Source organism: Molossus molossus, unplaced genomic scaffold (genome assembly GCF_014108415.1).
Source record: "Molossus molossus isolate mMolMol1 unplaced genomic scaffold, mMolMol1.p scaffold_m16_p_8, whole genome shotgun sequence".
Taxonomy (NCBI): domain Eukaryota; kingdom Metazoa; phylum Chordata; class Mammalia; order Chiroptera; family Molossidae; genus Molossus; species Molossus molossus.
In genome coordinates, this window is record NW_023425402.1 from 112618741 (window position 1) to 112641547 (window position 22807).

At 54.0% G+C, this 22807-nt stretch overlaps 1 protein-coding gene across 3 annotated transcripts in view; it reads left to right on the forward strand.

The window, feature by feature from the left end:
• Nucleotides 1-5450: 5450 nt before the first annotated feature.
• Nucleotides 5451-22807, forward strand: part of FAM120B (family with sequence similarity 120B) — a 45430-nt gene continuing 28073 nt past the window's right edge. The window contains exons 1-3 of one of the 3 annotated variants that reach the window (XM_036248960.1): nt 5451-5538; nt 14013-15226; nt 17133-17313. In XM_036248960.1, coding sequence (XP_036104853.1) covers nt 14033-15226; nt 17133-17313 — 1375 coding nt within the window. In that variant the 5' untranslated portion in view covers nt 5451-5538; nt 14013-14032. Of the gene's footprint in view, nt 5539-14012; nt 15227-17132; nt 17314-22807 lie in introns of those variants that run through there. The other 2 variants (XM_036248962.1, XM_036248961.1) reach the window with 2 other exon arrangements.

Sequence of the window (22807 nt, forward strand, 5' to 3'; positions counted from 1 at the left end):
TAAATAATCACACATAGCTTTTTTCCTCCTGTTACACTGACCTTTATATACACTTTTCCTTCTTTGGCTTCCCTTTTACTCACGGTAGTGTATTGTAGCCTTTTTTTTTTTTTTTTTTTTTTTTTAATTAGAAAGACTTCAGGCCCTGGCCAGTTTGGCTCAGCGGTTAGAGAATCAGCCTGCGGTCCAGAGAGACCCAGGTTCGGTCCCCACTAAGGGCGTGTACCTCCGTTGCGGTTTGTCCTTGGCCCTGGTTGGGTTGTGCGGGTGGCAGCCACTCAATGTGTCCCTTTCACATTGATGTTTCTCTCTCTTCCTCCCATTCTATCTGAACAAAAAAAAAAAAAAAAAAAGGAAAAATGTCCTCAGGTGAGGATAAAAATAAATAAATAAGTAAATATGAGTAAATAAAATTAGAAAGCCTTCAGAATTCAGACAGATTTGAGTTTCAGTAACAATTGTTTCACTTACAACCACTTGTACTAGTTAACCAGTTTTTTTAAACTTTTTCCTTTTATCAGAGTAATATACTTACAGATTTTAAAATTCAAATAGTATTTCTAGATTTATAAGAAAAGATAGCCCTGGCTGTTTTGCTCAGTGGTTAGAGCATTGACCTGTGGACCAAGGGTTGGATTCCCATTCAAGGGTTGCAGGTTCGATCCTAGCCCAGGTTGGGGTCGTGTGGGAGGCAACCAATCTTTGTGTCTCTCTCACATAGATATTTTTTTCTCTCTCTCTCCCCCTCCCTCCCTCCCACTGTTATCTAAATTTAATGAAAAAAATATCCTCAAGTGGGGATTAACAACAAAAAAATATAATAAAATATAAAGGAAAAAATAGCAATTTCCCACACCACACATTCCCCCCCAGAGTCCCTCCTCTACGTTTAACTCCTCAGTTCCTGCAGTGATGTCTTTCTCTTTCGGTTGTGTGCATTGTCTGTGGACATCCTGAGCTAGCAGGTGGGGATTCAACCCCACCCCCCACTTTCTAGACACTGTGGGGGTCCAAGGAAATCACTTTCCTCCCATCTTCTAAGTTCTTCTAGCCGGGGTAACAGTCAAATGAACAAGAAACAGATCAACATGAAGAGAAAATGTCCAAAATTTATTACGGATGACATGTGGGGGTAACATAAGAACATGAGACCTGAAGACCCATCGGGTACAAAGGGGGAGGCAGGGGTATGGAATTTCAAAGGGAAAGCAGGTAATTCACAGGTAGAGGAGAAAGCTAACAAGCAGTAAACAAGTTCTTTCTCAGGGTCACCAGAAACAGTGGGGCGCAGAGGGGCTCAAACACCAGGCTTTGCTGTGGGCCACACTTAGTTTACATTCGGGTGCTGAGGGGATGCTCTCTTCTTCTGAGGTTTTTCTACCTGGATTCCTTTAGGCAGCTAAGGGGAGGGTCCAAGGTTCTTTCTGAGTCTTTTGTTTCTTAATAAACAGCTTTAAAACAACATCCCAAAAAGCATATTTGGGGGCGGCAAAACTTTGGTCACCCTCAACACACGTTTATGAATACATATAAATACATCTCCCATTTCTCAAAAATAGTTCTAGCATCCTTTTGATTAAGTCACCATTCACTATTTACCTTATTAAAATTGTGTAATCATTATTAATAGCTGAGGCACATGCTACTTATTGCCACCAAACTCGACAGGTCTTCTAGAATGTCCAAACACATCATACTTTTCCTGGAGCTATGTCTCCACCGCCTTCTGCTGCTCTCTCGGTGGTCCTCAGCCTTCACCTGGGAATTGGATTCCTACTCTCCAGGTCCCCAGCATTCTTTTTTTATCCTCACCCGAGAATATTTTTTCCATTTTTTGTTCAGATAGAGTGGGAGGGAGAGAGAGGAAAAGAGAGAGAGAGAGAGAGAGAGAAACATCGACGTGAAAGGGACACATCGAGTGGCTGCCACCCACATGACCAACCAGGGCCAGGGACATACTGCAACCGAGGTACGTGCCCTTAGCGGGAACAGAACCGGGGTCTCTCTGGACCACAGGCCAACGCTCTTAATTGCTGAGCTAAACTGGCCAGGGCCATTACTCTTTTTTGACTTTGTAATTTTGGAGTATACCTTCCTGCTTGTGGCTCAAATGAAGTATTTGGTAGGTAAAAAATTTTTTATTGATTTTTTTTAGAGAGAGAGATGGAAACATCCATGTGAGAAAGAAATACGGATGGCTGCCTCCTTCATGCCCCCTACTGGGGATCAAGCTCAACCCTAACCAGCAACCCCAGCAGGTGCCGGATGCGGAGTCCAACCTGGACCCCTCAGTCCATGGGACAACACTCAGTCCACTGAACCACACTGGCCCGATGGCAGATAAAATTTTTGAGCTGCATATCTGAAAATATCTTTATTCTACCCTCACATTTAACTAATATTGTCATGGAGAGTAGAATTTCATGTTAAACAAATTTCTTCAGAATTTTGAAATAAATACTCCATTGCATTTCAGCTTCCTGAGATTCTGCTGAAAAGAATGCTTTCTGATTTCCAATACCTTAAATGTGACCCTTTTATTGTTTTCTTATGTAAACGTTTTAAGATTTTTTTCTTTATCACAGAAATTTTGTGATGCTATGCCTTAGTGTGCCCTTTCCATATGAGAATGTATCTTTGGGTCTGGGAAGTTTTCTTGAATTCTTTCTTTTTTTAATTGATTTTTTAGAGAGAGAGGAAGGGAGAGGGAGAGAGAAACACTGATGAAAGAGAACATCAATTGGCCACCTCCTGCGTGCCCCCCACCAGAGACTTGGCCCACAACCCGGGCATGTGCCCTGACTGGGAATCAAACCGGCGACCACTTGGTGCAGGGTCGACGACCCTCAACCACTGAGCCACACTGGCCCGGCTTGAATTGTTTCTTGAGTAATTTCCTCCTCACTTTCTCTGTTCTCTTTCCTGTAATTGCTATTTTTGGATGCTGAACTTCTTAATCTTCTAGCTTTTTATGTCTTCTCTTTTCCCATGTCTTTTTTTGTCTTATTACCTGAGAGATATCAAATTTATCTTTTTAAAATCAATTTTTACATTTAAGTTACTACTTTCTGAATTCTCAAGAGCTCTTTCTTATTTTTGGAGTGCTTTTTTTTATATGGATGTAATATCTTCAGGGACTGTAGACAATTAAGTTTCTTATAGCATTTTTTTCTTGTACTAGTTTCTGGTTTTTTTTTTCTTTTGGTCTTCCTCAAATGTCTGTTGATCCAAGTCATCTGTATATATATATTTTTATCCTCACCCGACATTTTTTACATTTTTTGTTCAGATAGAGTGGGAGGAAGAGAGAGAGAGAAACATCGACGTGAAAGGGACACATCGAGTGGCTGCCACCCACACGACCAACCAGGGCCGGGGACAAACTGCAACGGAGGTACATGCCCTTAGCGGAACCGAACCGGATCTTTCTGGACCGCAGGCCGACGCTCTAACCGCTGAGCGGAACCGGCCAGGTGTGTGTATTAGGAGCGGAGCCCAAGGCTTCGGAGGCTGGCGGGGTGGATGGGGACTGCCCAGTGGTAGGACTCACATAAGCAATGAGGGGGGCTCTGGGCAACCTGCCTCCGGCCCCGCTGTCTGCGAGCGGGAACCTCCTGCTCCCGAGACCTGCGCCCCTGGCTCCTCCCTCAACCACCGGGATCCCTGCTCCCTTCCCTTTCCTGGCTGTGTGCCTGAAAGTCCCTCTTCCGATCCTTCCCTCCTTCCAGGCTCAGCCACACCCAGGCCCGAGCCACCTCCACCACGCACGACCCAGCTTCCTCGACTCGGCTTGTTTCCTGAACGCGTCTCCGCGGCCCCTCGCGCTCGGGGCGGCCCGCGGCGGCGGCGGCGGCGGCGCCCGGTGTCTGTCCGCCGCGAAGACTGTGAGCACCGGCAGGGACGCCCCGGGACTGCGGCCGGGCCTCCCGTGACCCTGAGTCACGTCCCCTCGGGCTCCGGGGCCGGGCCGCCCGCCTGCGGCCTCCGCAGGGGCAGCGCGCGGTCCCCGGGGCTCGCTGTGCCGAGACGCGGGGCCAGGAGCGGGGGCGAGAGGCGCCCTAACCTGGCTTGTCGACACTTTTCTTAAAAATGAAGGAGGCGGGTTTCGAGGCGCCTTTCTGCCCGCGGGACGTGCCCTCGGCCGCAGAGGACAGGGTGTCGCTGCCGGCGAAGCGCGGACCTGACGCGAAGGCCGCCTGAGCTCCGGGTCCACGCAGCTCGTCCCGAAGGCGGAACGAGGCCGAGGCCCGCGGCGGGTCCGCACTCCGTCCGCCGGGCGACGCGCGGCAGGACCCGGGGCCGCCCAGCTCGGGGCCCGGCCCGTCACCGGCCCCCAGCCCGCCGGCAGCGGCCGCCGCCCAGAGCCCGGCCACGCTCCCGCGGAACCGCCCGCCCCACGCTCCACGCCGCAGCCAGGACCGCGGACCCGCGGGAAGGGGCGGGCCCACCAGCGCCCACGAGAGCGGACCGCGGAAGCCGAGCTCGGTCGCGCCGCGCGGTTTCCCAGGCAACGGGCGCGGCGCCTGCGCACCTCGCTGCTCCGGCGCCTCGGCCCCGCCCCTCGAGCGGGGTGGTCCCTGGGGCGGAAGCGCCCGAGCGGAAGTGAAAGTGCGCGGGCGGCTGCGGCGGGACTGAGGGCCCCTGGGGGCGTCGCGGCGGTGCTGGCGCGTCTCCAGGTAGGGCCGGCCCTCCGGGCGCTGCGCTCGCGGTTCTGCCGTCGCGGCCGCTCCTGCGTGCGCCCGGGGCGTGCTCGGGCCCTGCCGCCCCCTCGGGCCCTGTCCGCCCCCTGTCCCCGCGCCCCCTCGGGCCCTGTCCGCCCCCTGTCCCCGCGCCCCCTCGGGCCCTGTCCCCGCGCCCCCTCGGGCCCTGTCCCCGCGCCCCCTCGGGCCCTGTCCGCCCCCTGTCCCCGCGCCCCCTCGGGCCCTGTCCGCCCCCTGTCCCCCCATCCCCTCGGGCCCTGCCCGCCCCCTGTCCCCGCGCCCCCTCGGGCCCTGTCCGCCCCCTGTCCCCGCGCCCCCTCGGACCCTGTCCCCGCGCCCCCTCGGACCCTACCCGCCCCCTGTCCCTGCGGGCCCTGCCGCCATTCTCTGCGCCTTCTCCCCGTGTGCCCGGGGTTCTCGGCGGCCGTGGCCGTGGCCGTGGCCGTCCCGCACGGCCACATTGCGTGCGCCTCCCAGGCACAGGAGGGGACTCGTGCTGAAGGCAGACTGGGCACGTCCCCGAGGCCTCCTTGCAGGGACGGGTCCGCGTGGGGAAGGAAGGGGAAGAGCGTGCTCACGAAGCAGCGGGCCCCTGGGGGCCAGGTGCACCAGGACGTGGCTGCTGCGCGGCCGCAGGGCTGTCGAGGCTTGTGCAGCCGTTTTCCGCATTGTCTGCTTAGACTTTTTATGTTTTATTTTTTTGGCTTTTTATTTTTTAGTATTTCTGTCCGTTTGGTTCTCCCAGGTCAGCGTTCAGCGTTGCTGCTGCCGGGCGTAGCTGTCTCGGTGCCCTTCCCACACTCTTCTCTACTGTGGGCTTAGCAGCGGGTGTTAGATGGTAAGTCAGACCCCAGGGAGTCTCCGATGGACCCGTTTAGCCTTAACTCGGGACTAAATTTCAGACTGGATTCTTATCCTGAGTTCTGGGTAAATGAGGCATCATGCTCATGGGGCTGCACACATTTTCCTCTTCTGTGACAGGGTTGCGTTTCATTGTTGACAGTTCAAGGGTATTGATGCGCGGCGGTGGGGGAGAGCCCCAGGGGCCCGCATCTGGGCTGCCCCTGGGGTCCTGATCATTCTGTTAGGGCCCCAGGGACTGGGAGAACCTCCAGGAAGGACAGCTCTCTGGACTCAGATGCACAGCGTTAGGTGGGGGTGTGTCCTGCTGAAGGGGCACAGGCTTTGGCGGCAGATGGTGCCGCCCCAGCTCTGCGGTTGCTGCGGGACCTCGGCAGGTGCCTCACGCAGCGCACACTGCGGGCGCTGCCTGTGCCCGCAGAGCAGAGCTGGTCACTGCCACAGGGCCTGGAGGGGGCGTCTGCTGTGGGGCTTTCTGATGTAAAAAGTAGCCATGTTCTTTGCAGGAAAGTCATAGAACAAAGAAACGTTAAGAAAAAAAAACTTTTTTCTTTATTGGTTTTAGAGAGAGAGGAAGGGAGAGAGAGATAGAAACATCCATGAGAGAGAACATCGATTACCTGCCTCCTGCATGCCCCCCACTGGGGATCAGGCCCGCAACCTGGGCACGTGCCCTGACTGGAGACCACTTGGTGCATGAGTTGATGCTCAGCCACTGAGCTACACCAGTGGGGCCAAAGAAACATTTTTATTTATTTATTTATTTTTATTTTTTATCCTCACCCAAGGACATTTTTTGATATTCTATTCAGATAGAGTGGGAGGGAGGGAGAGAGAGAGAAAAATCGACGTGAAAGGGACACATCGAGTAGTTGCCACCCGCACAACCCAACCAGGGCTGGGGACAAACTGCAACCGAGGCACGCACCCTCAGCGGGAACCGAACCCAGGTCTCTTGGGACCATAGGCTGACGCTCTAACCGCTGAGCCAAACTGGCCAGGGCCAAAGAAACATTTTAAGTGTACAGTTTCATGCATTTTGATGTATGTACACACACCCATGTTTCTTCTTTGCCGAATGATCCTGAGCCTTGGCGCCCTCCTCAGAGATCCAGACCTTAGGACGCAGTCCTGCTCCTGCTGTGTCCACAGCTGCTGCGCAGGGCCCGGAGCACAGCGCACTCTGGGCGCGTCTTCACTGAGCACGTGTGGGAGTGGGGCTCTCACACTTGGGTTTGTCTGGGAGACCAGAAGACACTCTCTCTACATCCTTAGTGTTTTGTGGTAGGAAATAGGGTTCTGTGTCCCTCTCGTCTTGGGGATCCAAGAGGGAGGGTGTGGGATTTTGGGCAGCCAGGACAACCAGCATCCACAATAGCCCCCCATTTGTCTCCACTGCTGCCTCCCCTCTATGAGGTAGGCAGGGTGCCGTTTCTAAAATGCTTTTGCTTGACTGTCCTGTGACTTTCCTGCAGACAAGGTACGAGCCTGGCCCACAGCCCCTCCGCTGCCTGGTGCTGCCCTCTGCGGCCTGGGCTCACTTCTCGCCTTGCAGCAGAGGCTCTGGCCATGCTTGGCATTTGCGGTTATTTTTTCCATTTTCCATGTTTGAGGAACACACTTATAAATGAAGTTGCAGGTTAAACTACTTAATAGAACAGAAGTTTTAAGCATCTTAGAAACATCCATTTCATAATAAAAAAGACACCTTGTGGACTTACTACTCTTCCTTCAGGACTCCCGTCTGCCAGGTGTCCCTCCTGCAGTTGGCCACTCAGGAGAGCCATCGTGGGACTTGGACCTGGCTGGGTCTTCCTGCCGTGTCCCAGGCACGTGTCTGCCCCTCTCTGCTCTGTCCTGAGTGAGCCCAGGCTTGTTGCCTGTTGGACGTTCCTGCTGGAGTGTCAGCTGCTGGACAGCAGGGCCGTGGCCATTCTCAGGGCTCCGTGTCTGCGCAGAGCTCCTAGCTGACCGAGGGAGCCGCATTTGTGTCAGAGGGAGCTGCCCTGGTGCAGTGGGGAGAGCTGACTGGTGGTGCATCGCGGCTGTGGAGGGACGGCCTGTTGGAGGGGCATTGCCAGGATGTGCTTTCACTTGGCCTCAGCAGTTTCCCGTCTGAGATTCATCCCAAGGAAACGTCAGAGGTGTCCTCAGAGATGTGTGTGTGTGGGTGTGGCATGTTCTTGCTTATGGCCTGCAGGACAGGGAGAACCTAAATATGCAACGGAAGGGACGGGGGAGCGCCCTTAAAATTGCACTGTGGGCCTGGCTGGTGTGGCTCAGTGGTTGAGCGTCGACACTGCACCAAGAGGTTTCTGGTTCAATTCCCAGTCGGGGCACATGCCCAGGTTGTGGGCCTGATCCCCAGTGGGGGCATGCAGGAGGCGGCCAATGGATGTTCTCTCATCGACGTTTCTCTCTCTCTCTCTCTCCCTTCCTCTTTCTCTAACATCAAAGAAAATAAAATTGCACTGTGATAGGTCAGCGCCCTGATTCGGGAGTGCGTGTCAGGACAGATTACAGCACTGCGCAGATTATAGAAAAGCATGGTCCCAATTTTTAAAATTCGCAAATAAAACGACTAGAAATACTCTAAAATATTTATTTATTGTACTCCTTATCTTTGGAAGATGAGATTATGAGTAGTTTTTTTTTTTTCCCTGTCTATGATTTTCTGCAAAGAACATGGCAACTTTATTTTTCATGGCTACTTTTCTTTTTTATCCTCTCCCAGGGACATTTTTTCATTTTTTGTTCAGAGAGAGCAGGAGGGAGAGAGAGTAAGAGAGAGAGAGAGAGAGAGACATTGATGTGAAAAGGGACACATCAAGTGGCTGCCACCCACACGACCCAACCAGGACTGGGGACAAACTGCAACCGAGGTACATGCCCTTAGCGGGAACCGAACCCCGGTCTCTCTGGGCCGCAGGCGGACGCTCTAACCACTGAGCCAAACCGGCCAGGGCCCATGGCTACTCTTAATCAGTAAAAATTTTTACAAATAAATATATTTTCAATATTAAAAAGTTAATCTAGCTTATAAAATCACAAGTATAGTAAACCGTCATTAATATTTATATGGCTTTGTTTTAGATTTTGAGATAATTTAACATTTTAGACGGGTGCTGGGCAGATTTTACTCAACTTCAGGCCACTGATGAGAAGTGTTTGATGAATACATTTATAATCTAAATGAAGTTACATCTCAGCAATTTATGAGGTCGGTCTTGCAGATAAGAAAATGAAGCTTCGAGGACAAAGTGCCTGCTCAGGGTTTCCCTGCAAGGAGGTGGAGGTCAGAGTCAGCTGGGCGAGGTTTATTCCTGACCTTTCCTTTCGCCAGCACTGCCCAGCACCCACGCTTCCTCCCGGGGCGCCGCGCACAGGGCTGTGCCGCCAGCACCTGCGCAGGCCTCGCGCCAGTTTTCTGGTTCTTGGCACTAGTGGTCACAGCCAAACTGTTGTGAGGTCCCGCTAGGGCGCCTGCGTCTGGACACGCACACCCAGGCACAGTGAGGTGCGGCGCAGCAGCTGCAGGCTCCCCATTTCTCCTGTGGCACGGAGAACAGTAAGGAACACTTTATGCAAGACTGTTGCCACAGGGGAGAGAGATGGGGCCCCACTTCAAATACAACAGAAACATCTGGGGGTTTAAGCCAACAGGCAGAGCAAGGGCGAGACTCAGGGCAGAGGCTGAGGGGTGCGATCAGATGTAGGGGTGTGATCAGCAGGGCTCCTAGCACTGCCCGAGGAAGCCTGAGGTTGAGGCCTGTGGAGAAGGGCCCAGAGGAGCCTGCCTGGAGTCTGCTGCCGGGGAGCTCTGCAGTGGGGTGAGCCCTGGGGGCAGCCCTGGGCATGTGGAGACCACCCAGGCGGCAGCTCCCCTTGATTTACTTCCTGGGTGCCTGTGGGTCCGTGAGTCCTCCGTTGTCCACACGCTGCCATGGGGTGGACCCTCTAGGAACCCTCAGTCCCTGTTCTCAGCCTTCTGTGTACGGGGTCCCCATAAATCGCTTTTTTTTTTGGTGGGGCGAGAGGAGAGAAGAAAGCAGGCTTCAGACATCCCACGCGAGCCAGGAGGGGCCTCGCTGAGAGGACCGAGACCCAGCCAGCGTGTGGCCCTCGAAGACCCAGAAACGAAGCACAGAACCAGACCACTGTGCACTCGTCCTGTCATCCAGGGCCCCTGTTGGACAGACCCCCACACTTGCCCGCGCGGGGTGCTCTCCCAGTCAGCCCAGACACTGGTGTTGCGTTATGTGGTGTTCGTAGGTTTTGTCTTGTGGAGATAGACTTATTTGTTTGGTAAAGATAAAAGCAAGTTTATGGTTTTTTCGCTCTCGAGGGCATTAACCTGCTTTGTCTCCAACATGAAAAGCCTGTTTTGGTCAAGCCCAGTTCTTCAGGCGCCCTCTGCACGGGAGGTGCTCTGACACTTTGGGATGCTGGCCAGGTCTTAGGGTGGCTGCAACCACGGGGCCCAGTTGTCCGCAGATGCTGCTCTGCACATGGGCCGTGTCCCCGAGTCCTCTGTCCCGGTGTCTGGAGTGGCTCTGGACCTGCAGTGCCCGCCCCTGCTGTCGGCAGCAGGGTTGATGTGTCCCTGCGGAGGCAGGCCGGGACTTGTCTCCTGTGCACGTCCTCATTCGCTGGTGACCAGGCCTGGGATGGGTCACTGCAAGGAGAGCGAAGCCGTTCCTGGAGGTGAGGCCGCGTCCGGGGTGGCACGCGCCCCGTGTGCCCGTGGCCTGGCCTTGCAGTTCCCTGCACTGGTGCTGCTGGAGGGCACCGCTCCCGCACTGTCCTGTGCCCCTCGGGGTCAGGCACCTGGCGACTCCTGGTCTCTCGCGACACACCTGCCCTTTGGTGCCTTCACGTGTTCACTTACAAATGCTGCGGGCACGCTTGCGCACGTGTGTGTGCACGCGCATGTGTGCGTGCGTGCGTGTGTGTACGCGTGCGCCATCCCCCTGCGTGGCAAATGCCACTGGGTGCGGGTGTGATAGCCGTCATCTGCCCTGGAGAAGCTCTCGTGGGTAGAACTGATTTCCTAGGCTGTGTTTTGGGCAGCAAGACCCCTACCAAATGGGATGTGACTTCTGTTTTCTTCCTAGAATATGAAGATTTTCTTATAGTTTACAGGTAGGATAAATGAAATTATATACATGTTTGGAATCATCTTTGTTTTATTTTATTTTTAAATGTTTTTATTGATTTTTTTTAGAGAGAGGAAGGGAGAGAGAGAAACCGTGATGTGAGAGAGAAACCAATCGACTGCCTCCTGCACGCGCCCTACTGGAGGTGGAACCTGCAACCCTGGCCTGCTCCCTGACCAGGAGTGGAACCGGGGCCTCTCAGTCCATGCGATGTTGCTCAGTCCACTGAGCCACACCGGCTGGGCTGGAATCATCTTTAAAACTACCTAAAGATAGAGCTCGGCCAGTGTGGCTCAGTGGTTGAGTGTCGACCCATGCACCAAAAGGTGGCTGGTTCCATTCCCGGTCAGAGCACATGCCCCGCTTGTGGGTTAAATCCCCAGTCGGGGGCATGCAGGAAGCGGCCAGGGCCACAGATGTTTCCCACCACCGGCCTGTGTTGGTCGGGGTGGTGGGTGTGCAGCATGTTGGGCTGAAAATGGAAGGACCCTCTGCCACCACAGGTTCCCCGATCTCTGCGGGTCTGAGCTTCTTCGCAGACCCCTCAGAGGAGCACAGTGCACGCTGACACCCTGAGGTAGTTTGTGATTCAGACTGGGAGATGGGCGTGTGAAAGCCAGGAAAAGAGTGGGCTTTTCATTACTGGGATAAGAGGAGGAAAACATTTGAATGAAATCAAAGCGGAGCTGAATCTGACTTCTTGTAAAATAAAGGGGAGGGTGTTCGGGACATCAGTGTTGTCACTGCAGTTTGAGTAGGAAAATGCTTGAGACAAAAGTCCTCTGGTTGGTGAGGGAGGCTGCCGCACGCATGGGGCTGGCCCGCGGGAGCTGGGGTGAAGGCAGCATCTGTGGGCTCCCACTGGCTGCTGGTGGACGTGGGGGAGGGGGCAGCACCCAGCCTGGGGCCTGGTAAGAGAATGGAAACTGAGTCACACCGTTTGTAACAGTAACCTTTGCTTTGCTCATTGTCAACCACCTCGAAGCCTGCTTCCCCAGAGCCAGGCATAGAGAAGTGGCCTGGGCTTTGAGAAGTTGGAGATTGTGACCACCCTTGTCCTTAGACGCCCTTCCCAGACCTGCACCTGCCTGCCGTTGGGATGTCAGAGAAAACCCCTCTGCTCAGGAAGACGCTGTGACGGTCCTAGACGTAGGGCCCACGCCCGGAGGTCCAAACTACCACCTTACAGCTGAGATAATCATGCTTAAAGTCCAGTCTGCTTTGGTCTCACGTTTTGATAATGTTCCTAGGAGAAACGCATGCTATCTAGACAGAGCTCTGCGGTGGTGTGGGTGTGTGTGTCCGTCATGTTAGCCAATGAGCAAGAGTTCTCTAAATTTCAACATAAATGTGTGTTGCTTATGTCCACTCAATTAAAAGAAATTTCTTTTTCTTTATTGACTTTAGAGAGGGAGAGAGACAGAAACATCCACTGGCCGCCTCCTACACGCCCCCCACTGGGGATGGGGCCCCCAACCTGGGCATGTGCCCTGACCGGGAATTGAACCGGCGACCTCTTGGTGCAGGGTTGACAGACGCTCCACCACTGAGCCACACCAGCCAGGCATCCACTCAGTTTTTATATATTTTTCACTTAATGGCTATTAAACAGATAACTTCAAATTCTAGTGGAGTCAGCGTCTGTTGACAGCGGTTGGTCCCTAAGCAGTCGCCCTGTGCCTGGGCCTTTTCTCAGCCTGGCACTTCGTTTGCAATTTCATGTGTGACAGTGACAGTGACAGATGTCTGCCTGTCCGGTCGTCGTGGAGACTGGAGCCTCTGTGTGGAGTGTGCGGGTCTGGAGGTGTGAGCCCAGGGCCGAGGAGGCTGCTGCTGCAGACGGGCCTCAGCACCGGCGGCCGCGCTGGCTGGAGCCTGCCAGGGCCTGTGCATTCTGTGCTGGGTCTGCCTCGCGGGGGTTCTTGTTTTGTTTTATCGAAGGGCACTGAGTCCCGATGACTCTTAGAATCAAGTGAGAAGAACAGGCCGTAAGGTGAAATAGGTCACTGGGATCCCCTGACCTCGGTGGGCGTTGTCACCTACTCAGGTAGTGTCTTACATTACACTTTCTATTATGGAAGGACATCTTAAAGTGCTCTGCTTAGTTCATTTTTTTTCAGATTTTGAATTCTAACTCTGAACTACCTTGTATGTGCTTACATTTTAGAAAGGGCAGTTTTCGCCCTGGCTGGTTTGGCTCAGCGGTTAGAGCGTCGGCCCACGGACCAATGAGTCGCAGGTTCGATTCTGGTCAAGGGCACGTACCTCGGTTGTGGTTCATCCCCGGGCCTGGTTGGGGTCTGGCGGGAGGCAGCTACGCGATGTGTCCCTTTCACATTGATGTCTCGTGTGCTCTCTGTTCCTCTCTCCCTCCCACTCTATCTGAACAAAAAATGGAAAAATGTCCTCAGGTGAGGATAAAAAAAAAAGAGAGAGGACCGTTTTCCACTGAGAGCCATCGGCATCTCGGGTGTCACAGAAACTTGTCGTGAGCATCTGTGCCCCGCAGTTTTGACCAGAGGTGGGGGTCCGTGAGGCAGAAGGCTGACCCCACTGACATGTGGACTGCACTGTTCAGGGGTCGGCTGGGCTTTGACCTGCACTGGGGTGTAGCTGACATACAGGAACTGCATATGCTCAGAGTTCACGGCTGCCACGTGCTCACCCTGATACCGGCGCCACAGTCGAGGTTATGGGTCCATCTCCAGAAGTGTCCCCTCTGAGTCCTGCCCCCCGTCCCCCCACGACCCTGCCCCCCCGTCCCCCCCACAGTCGAGGTTATGGGTGGGCCCATCTCCAGAAGTGTCCCCTCTGAGTCCTGCCCCCCGCCCCCCCACGACCCTGCCCTCCCTCCTGCCCCCCACGACCCTGCTGTGCTCTTTGTCACTACAGATGAGCTCGGCTCTGATGAACTAGTTTTATATAAATGGGTCATACAGTGTGTGCTTTTTTTGGGGGGGGGGGGTTACCTGGCTTTTTCACTCAACAACATTATTTTGAGAAATATCAGTTTATGTTTTAGGTTTTCAAAGTTAACTTCATTTGGGTTCCTAGATGGGGAATATGACCTATTTGAAAACTGACCCTGTTTTGAACTCAACTGAGAAATCTCTTGAGTAAAGTCTTAGTTACCGTCTTAGAAGGTGCTGCATGTGTTGTCCTTGGAGAGTGACTGGCACTGCGGCCAGGCCCCTCCCGTGTCTCCACAGAAACCAGGCTCCTATAGGGGACAAGCGCTCACGTGGTCTTGTGCTGCTCTGCCCGATGCCCTGACGCCTGGTCTCCTCCCTTGCAGGTCCCTGCGGCCGCTCAGCCATGGGTGTGCGAGGCTTGCAGGGCTTTGTGGGGAGCAGCTGCCCCCACATATGCACCGTGGTGAGTTTCAAAGAGCTGGCGGAGCAGCACCGAAGCAAGTGCCCCGGAAGCACCCCCACGGTCGTGGTCGACGCCATGTGCTGCCTCAGGTACTGGTACACCCCAGACTCCTGGGTCTGCGGCGGCCAGTGGAAGGAGTACTTCTCTGTCCTGCGCAATTTCGTGAGGGTGTTCACGGCCGCGGGCATCCAGCTGGTCTTCTTCTTCGACGGCATGGTGGAGCGGCACAAGCGGGACGTGTGGGTGAAGCGCAGGCTCAGGAACAGCAGGGAGGTCGCCAGGATCTTCCACCACATCAAGTCGCACAGGGAGCAGCCCGGCAGAAACATGTTCTTCATCCCCTCGGGGCTGGCCATATTCACGCGGTTCGCTCTGAAGGCCCTGGGTCAGGAGACGCTGTGCTCCCTGCAGGAGGCCGACTATGAGGTGGCGGCTTACGGCCTCCAGCACCACTGCCTGGGCATCCTCGGGGAGGACACGGACTACCTGGTCTACGACACCTGCCCCTACTTCTCCATCAGCGAGCTCTGCCTGGACAGCCTCAGCACCACCATGCTCTGCCGAGAGAAGCTGTGCGAGAGCCTGGGCCTGCGCCTGGCGGACCTGCCTCTCCTGGCCTGCCTGCTGGGCACCGACGTGGTCCCGGAGGGCCTGTTCGAGACCTTCCGGTACCAGTGCCTGTCTGCCTACACCTCCGCGCGGGAGAACTGCGGCAGGAACGGCAGCGTCATCCTAGCCGTCGCCGACCACATATCCAAAGTCCTCCGCTTACATCAAGGGGAGAAAAAGCTAGAAGAGATGTTACCTTTAGGACCAAACAAAGCCCTTTTTTATAAGGGGATGACATCGTACCTTTTGCCAGGACAGACATCTCCATGGATTTCCCAGAAAGCCAAAGTGATAGCCCCTTTGGACAGCCAGGGGGCATCCGAGAGTTCAGACCCTGAGCCCAAGCCAGACGTTCCCGTGGGTTCAAACCCTGAATCTGAGCAAGATGTCCTGTGTACAGATCTTGAATCGAAGCAAGAAAGCCCCATGTGTGCAGACCCCGAGTCCAGGCAAGAAGACCCCACGAGTATGGAGCCTGAGCTTAAGCAGCAAGTAGCCCTGGTTTCAGACCCTGAAATCTTAGAGGTAGGTGGATGCACCACCCACATCTAACGCCCTGGCTGGAAACACATCCATCAAGGGGCTCGTCGGTGAAGGTTGACTACCTGCAGGGGTTAAGGCACGGTGGGGACACAGAGGGGACCCCTGGAGTTTAGTTAGGAAGTGTGACGTGGCCACGGGAACTCCCGCAGTAACCATATTTGATGCTTCCCCGTGACTGTTACACAGGAGAGCTCTGGAATTTGGAGGGGAGGTCACGGTGGGTTAGGGCGCAGAGAGAAGCTCCCGGAGGAGGTGGGAGTCGGGCTCCCACCTTGGTGGGGCTGCCGTGTGCTTCCAGCAGCCTAGGCTGGGAGTTGCCAGAGATCAGGGTTCTCAGTGGGGTGTGTGCAGCTTTGTGGGCACGTTTGTCAGAGCACCAGCTTGTCTCAAGGGGAAGGATCAGGAACGGTGCACAGGGGTGTGGCCTACACGCTGTTCCTCAGGCTGCGACGCACCCCTGACGTCTCTCACAGCCTGGGTCTGGGGGTGTGGAGGGAGACCACTTCTGACCCTCGACCAGTCGGTGCTGAGTAGTGGCTCCTTGTGGTCTGTGTGCCTGTGACAGTCACCAGTCACTGAGCACGCCCGGTGTGCCGGCCACGTGGTTGCAGGTGTCACCTCTCGTAGTCCTCACAGCAGTTTTGTGAGGTTGGCACCTTCATTAAACGTGTTTTATATATGAAGAGCGTGAAGAATGAAGAGATTAAGACTCAAATCTGCATAATGAATCCACGTAACGTGTGTGTGAATAATGAGTCTGAGTCAGAGTTTCTAACATTCCAAGTTATCTTGATGCCACACTTTAAATGCCGTTAGCTGTAGGCTGTTTGGATTTAAATGCAGAGTAGTGATGTAGATGAATTTATTCCTATGGTAATAAGAATGTTCTTCACAGGAAAACAGAACCTGTATGTAGGTTATTATAGCCTTTCTGGTTTTAAATTCTTACGTAATGAGAAAGTGATTCACATTGTACAGTCGTCCTCGTTTATTGCGGTTAATTGTTCCAGACTCGAGCGGTTGCACCTGGCGTTGAAGGATCCCTGGGTGCTTGAATACACAGGCCTATAGTCCATACGTGCAGTAATTTTAATTGTAATTTTAATACAGGGTGTATAACTGACTCAGACAACCAAGCGCGTGCTGTATCATTTTACTGTCTCGCTTGACTTTTTAATGAATATGTTTGAAAAAACCGAGATAGAGTGAAGCCATGAACGTCAGAGGGCGAAGTGGCCAGGGACGACTGTACCTCTCTCCACCTGCCCCGTGCCCAGGCACAGCAAGGCAGACGGGCGTGTGCCCAGGACGCATTGTCACTTGGGAAGTGCTGAGCACAGGGTGAATGAGCATTTCTCCTCCCAGGGAGCTGGCGGTTCAGTGAGTCAGGCCCCAAGAGGAGGGGAGCAGAGGTTCTGGGGAGGGTGATGCTTGAGGTGAGCCCTCGAGGGAGGGGCTGGTGCAGTGGAGGCTTGTGGAGCAGGGGCCGGTGGGGGTGGGGGGGCAGCCTGGGGGCACTGTGACTGGGGAGCATTGGAAGGGGCCTGGCTCCCAGCGGCAAGAGCGTGGCGGCTGTGCACAGGTGTGGACCTGGGGTTGCCCAGCGTGGGGAGGGGTGGGTCTGGCAGTCCCAGCAGGCCTTGCTCTCCGGTGGGCAGAGGACCTGCTGTGCAGTCAGCGAGTCTCGGGGCGCTCGGGCTGGAGGACAGGGAACAGCAGGAACCTCTCAGCTGGAAGCCCAGAGGGCAGGAGACATGCCAGCTGAGTTGGGGACAGTTACTCCTTGCTGTGTCCCTTGAAGCACGGGTGTGTGACTTAAAGGGGCCGACGCTTGCTGTGTGGAGGTGGCTCTTTGCGAAGAGAAATCCGTTGTCTCCATTCCGAGCAGGTTGCTAGAGCCCGTCACGTGCAGGCGGAGAGCTACCTGGTGTACAACATCATGGCCAACGGGGAGATCGAGTGCAGCAACACCTTGGAGGACGCGCTGGACCAGGCGCTGCCCAGCCAGGCCTTCGCCTACCGCCCGGTGCGGCAGCGCGTCTACTCGCTGCTGCTGGCGGGTGGTCACGGTGAGTCCCGAGGACGCAGGTGGGCTCGGACGCGGGCGGAGGAGGACACAGGTGCGCCCCGGCAGGCGTGTCCTCGGCCAGTGTCGTGGAGAGGCCCACTGGCGCCTGTGCAGGCGGGTGACGGCCACGGCATCTGCGACCAGCCAGCCAGCCGCTGGTCAGCGCTCACTGAACAAGAGCCTTGTTTCTGTAAAAGGTCGTATTTTTATACCTTGAGAGGACTTGGTTGTTCCGGACTGAAATCGCTGTCCCTCCTGAGGAAGTGCAGGGTGTCCGTGACGACACAGTGTCTGCTTGGCTCCCTCTGAGGGTCCACAAAAGGATGCGGTAGAACCGAGCGCGTCAGCTTCTAAAATATGAGCAGGATTTCCCTCTAGGGGTTTGTCATGAAGTCCCGTGTCCCCACCTCTGTCCATTGTGCAGCGAGAGGGCGGGGCGGGGGGGGCATCAGAGGCCAGAGCTGGCTGGGGACGGCCTTTAACCCGACAGGAAGTCCCTCCGGCCCCTGACGCGCTCTGAGGAACAGTTTGGAGAGGAAAGAGCATTTCCTCCTGTCGTCCACTGGTGGTCAATGCACGTGGTGATCTGTGTCGCTCAGACAGGCCGACCGCAATGTCCTGTCTGACGGGAGAAGTGATGAGGAAGAAGCTGATTTAAAAACAGAAACAGCCAGGCTGGCGTGGTCAGTGGATGAAGCATCGTCCCTGGACTGAGAGGTCCTGGTTCGATTTCCAGTCAGGGCACAGGCCTGGGTGTGACTCGATTCCCAGTAGGGGGCGTGCAGGAGGCAGCCGATGGATGTTTCTCTCACACATTGATGTTTCTATCTCTCTCTCTTAAAAAAAATCTCATTCTCCTCCCCATACCAAGGGTAATCATATTTAAAACAAAAACAGGACCATGACCTGGCCAGTTTGCTTAAGTGGTTAGAGCATCAGCCCGAAGACTGAAGGATCATGGGTTCAATTCCTGGTCAAGGGCACACAACTCGGTTGTGGGTTCAATCCCAGTCCTGGTTGGGGTCATGGGGGAGTCAGTCAATTGATGTGTCTCTCTCACATCGATGTTTTGCTCTCTCTCTTTCTCCCTTCTTCCCACTCTATCTGAAAAAAATTAATGAAAAACATATCCTTGGGTGAGGATTAAAAAATAAAGGAAACAGAAACAAAAGAGCCTATGTATTAAACTTTGGGAACAAATATTATTTAATTTTCTCCTTATATGGCTCTCTGCCCATATTCTTTCTGAACATGAATGATTATACATTGACTAATGATTAAAAAAGATATTTTCATCTTGAAAAAAATGTACATTATAGAATAATATTTGCCTGGAATTGCTTTTAGAATACAGTTGACCCTTGAACAAAACCATGCAGGGTCAGGGGCATCATCCCCAGACTGAGTCTGAAATTCACAGGCAGCTGCTGTTGGCCCTCCACGTCCTCAGATCCCTGCACGGGTCCCCTACCGAAATGTCCGTGGATCCCCGAAGTTCACACTCGTGTTCAAGGGTCACCTGTATTTTATTAAACGAGGCTAAAATACATAAACTTGACTAACCTAAACGTCATACTTTGGTAATCCACTTGCAGTCATATAGATAACTTCATTAGATAATCGTGATAACAGGAAAAAATGCTCTAATTGAATTTGTCTTCATAAATGATTTTTACCTTTCATTTTTATTTTTCAGCTTTTTGGTTTTCGACGGGAAGTTTACATTATTAGGATGTGAAAATAAAATGCTGCTGTTGCTGGTGTATTTATGGTGACAACAGTGCGGCATGCTCTGTGTTCCCTCTGAGCTCAGCCTGTGCCTCGTGCACTGGGGAATGGCGTGTGCTCTGCAGTTGCGGAGCGGAGCGTCCCAGAAATGTCCGTCTGCTACCAGTATCTGTTCTTAGTTCTTGAGAAAAGAGTGTTGACATCTTCAGATGCTATTGTAGATGTTTTTACTTATACATCCTGTTTTGTTCGTTTTTGCTTCAGCTCTATTAGAGGCTCTGTTAGGTGCAGATATATTGAGGATTGTTATGTTTATTAATGAATGGACCCTTTTAACACTATGAGATTTCCCTTTTTTAAAAACCGGGTAATGCTCTTGACGTGACGATGGCTCTGTGATGTGATGTGTGCCCTCCAGGCTTGATCAGTGTTGCACGGTGTAGCCTCGTTCTGTGCTTTCACTTTAAACCTATGTACTTATATGCAAAGTGCACCTCTTTTAAGCAGCATATTGTCTGACGGTCTCTGTCTTTTAATGGAATGTTTAGACCTTTTACGTTTAATGCAATCATTGCCATGATTGGGTTCGAGTCTCCATGTTGCTCTCGGCTGTGGTTTTTTTCCCCACTTAGTTACTCCTTTTCTGACTTCTTTTGGATGAAGTGAGTAATTTTTATTTTGTTTTATATTTTCTTTGGAATTGCTAGATTTGCCTATTGTTTTATAGCGGTTGCTCTAGGGTCTATAATATTCATCTGAGCCATCCCAGCTGCCTGCGCAGTGTTTGCGTGTGTGACGTGGAGCCCACGGCAGGGCTCTTCTGTCACTTCAAGGTTTCAGCCGTTGTTGGTCTATGTCCTCTATATAGTTTTAAACCTTTTTTATTGTGAAGTAACAGATCGCAGCAGTAACACACTGAGTCCCACGGACACCTCCCGGCCCCCAGAGAGGGCCCTGTGAGACAAGCTCAGTGAGGCCGTCCTGCTACCTGGACCGCAGGCCGTGACCGTGCTCACTCTTCACCGCCCTCCTCGTAGCTCTGCCGTTTTGCCCGTGTCGGGACGCAGACCTGGGCCTCACCTCAGACGCTCCCTCGTGCTGCCTCTGTGTGTCCTGCCTTCTGTCCCTGACCCACGGACACTGATCTGTCCTCCATCTCTATGTTTCGGTCATTTTGAAACTGTCAGATAAATGAAACATGTCGTATATAACTTTCTGAAATTATGCATGTGTTTTAAACCCCATACGGGATTCTCATCTTCACTGCCGACGGGGTTGGAAAGCTGCTCTGTGCAGGGCGGGCAGTGAACGCTGAGGCCCAGAGGTGCCCCAGTCGCTGTGACCCGCACTGAACCTGCTGCGGTCGACAGTGTCGGTGCCGCGCCGTGGGCCAGCCGAGCTCCACCGCGTCCATGCCCACGTCAGAGTCCACTCTGCGCCCCTCCTGGGTCACGGGAGCCTGCCTTCGCTGACTGTCAGTCATTGGAAATAACGTGGGAAGCATCAGCTCTCAGACCGTGGAAACGCCAGATCTGGCCCAGGGACTGGCGTTTTCCAACCCTTACTTTAAACAGCCTCTTGTCTTAAAAATTTATTTTTTCTTTATTGATTTTAGAGAGAGAGGAAGGGAGAGGGGGAGAGAGAGAAACATCAGTGAGTGAGAACATCGAGTGGCCGCCTCCTGCACACCCCCCCCCCGGGGATCGGGCCCACAACCTGGGCATGTGCCCTGACCAGGAATTGAACCGGGACCTCTTGGTGCAGGGTTGACCCTGAACCACTGAGCCACCCGGACTGGGCCCCAGCCCTTTTTCATCTCTAAGTCTGTCATGACCCAGACGACTTTCTTACCTGTAAGAACATGGCAATAAAGACGCAGGACTTGGTGAATTTCTTTTTTATTTTGTTTCGTCATCACCTGAAGATATTATTCCATTGATTTTTAGAGAGACTGGAAGGGAGCAAGAGAGACACATCGATTGGTTGTGTCCCACATGACCCTGACCCGGGATCGAACCTGCAACCCACATACGTGCCCTTACCAGGAATCAAACCAGCCAGGGCTCTTGTGGTGCTCATTTTATTTTCGAGTTTTTTCCCTAAAATATCTTTATTTCAGAAGTACACTTTTGCTGGGTATAGAATTTTAGGTGTTTTTTGTTTAGCACTTCAAACCTGTCACACATGGTCTCTAGCTTGTGTTGTTTCTTGCGGGCTGACAGTGTCCTTCTCACTGTTGCTCCCCTTGAACAACGGTCTGCGAGGTGCTCTGTGCGCCCCGGTTCGCAGCCGTGCCCCTCAGTCCGTGTCAGTGGCAACGTTGTCTCTCTCTCTCACCTCTCCCTCTGGGCCTTCAGTCAGGTACAGGTACGGTTTGCAGCTCAGTGTCCTCAGGCGCCAGGGTGGTCTCCGAGCCCCTCTCTCTGCTCTGTCCCAGGTCAGTGAGTCTTCTTCCGCCTCCTCCGTCTGCCACTGACCCAGCCATGGAGATGTCGCTTCAGATACTGTTCCTGAGCTGTTCAGAAATCCCATTTCTTTCTTCCCTGTCTCCTTGGTTTCCTTTGAACCCTTGGACATATTCACAGCCGTCTTCAAGTCCTTCTCACAAACTGTCCTCCCTGTCACTTCTGGGCCTGAGTGTTGACGTTTCTCCTTACAATGGGTCCGTGTGTTTCTGCTCGCTCTCGTGGGAGGTGATCACGTGTGCTGGCCTGGTTCTCTCCGGTTCCCCTGAGGCTCATGCGGGGTCTGCAGCCCCGCCCCTGGGCTTGGCCCTCTTGGGCTGTGCCCGGGGTGCGGGTGCTTCAGGGGTCCCTGCGCGTTGGAGCCTGTGCAGGCCGGCAGGCGGCCAGCGGGGCTCCCAGTGGCTGTGCTGTTCAGCTTCACTGAGTCTGCCCTGCACATAAGCTCAGGTCTGAGCCCGGAGCTCAGGGTGCAGCTCCGCACAAGGCCACCCCCCTGCTGGTCTGCCCGCAGCCCCGGGTCACACAACCTCCGTCTGAGCTCTGTCCTCACTCAGACCTGCTCCTCTGCCAGGGCTCCTCCCCAGGCTGTGGTCTGCACGGTGCCTCAGGACACGAAATCAGGGTGAGGGCGCAGCGGCTTCGAAAGCTTGTCCCGATCTGGAGTCAGGAGTCAGGCGGGGGGCGGAGGGGCAGCAGCCCACCCCATCTCGGCCGTGCCCCGTCCTCGTGTGTTTTAGCTGCTGACACTGTTAAGTGCTGGTTGACTCTGTTCCTGTCCTGGTGACTTTTTCTCTTGGAAAGTCTTAGAATCTTTATTCTTCACGTCCACACATTTCTCTCCTCCGCTGTCTGCTCTCTGCTGCTGGAATGGCTGCTAAGAGCTGGGCGTCCGCCTTCCCGGGCCAGTGTCCTTGTCGTCACCTCTGGTCCTGGCTTCTCTTCCTACATGGCGGGAGCACTTCCCCACCCAGGCTCCACCCTCATGGCGGAGTTTCTGCCTTTGTTCCCTCTCCACCGAGGCCACTGTCCTGGTGCCTGGTGAGTTCCCCACCTCTCTGCTGTCTCTGCTCCTCCCTGACTGCAAGTTCCCCCGGAGCCCTCGTCTGGGGACCATCCTCCTCCCTCCTGGCCCTGTGCCCTGCTCCCCCGTGGGCGACCTCGGAGCTGGGCTGGGCTCGGCCTTTCACACCCATGCATCCTTCTCTTCACGTCAGAAACTAGATCCTCGTTGAGAAATGCCACTTCCGTTTCTCTGGCTCAAACCATTCTTCTGATCAATTCTGTGCTTCCCTGAGGTCCTTA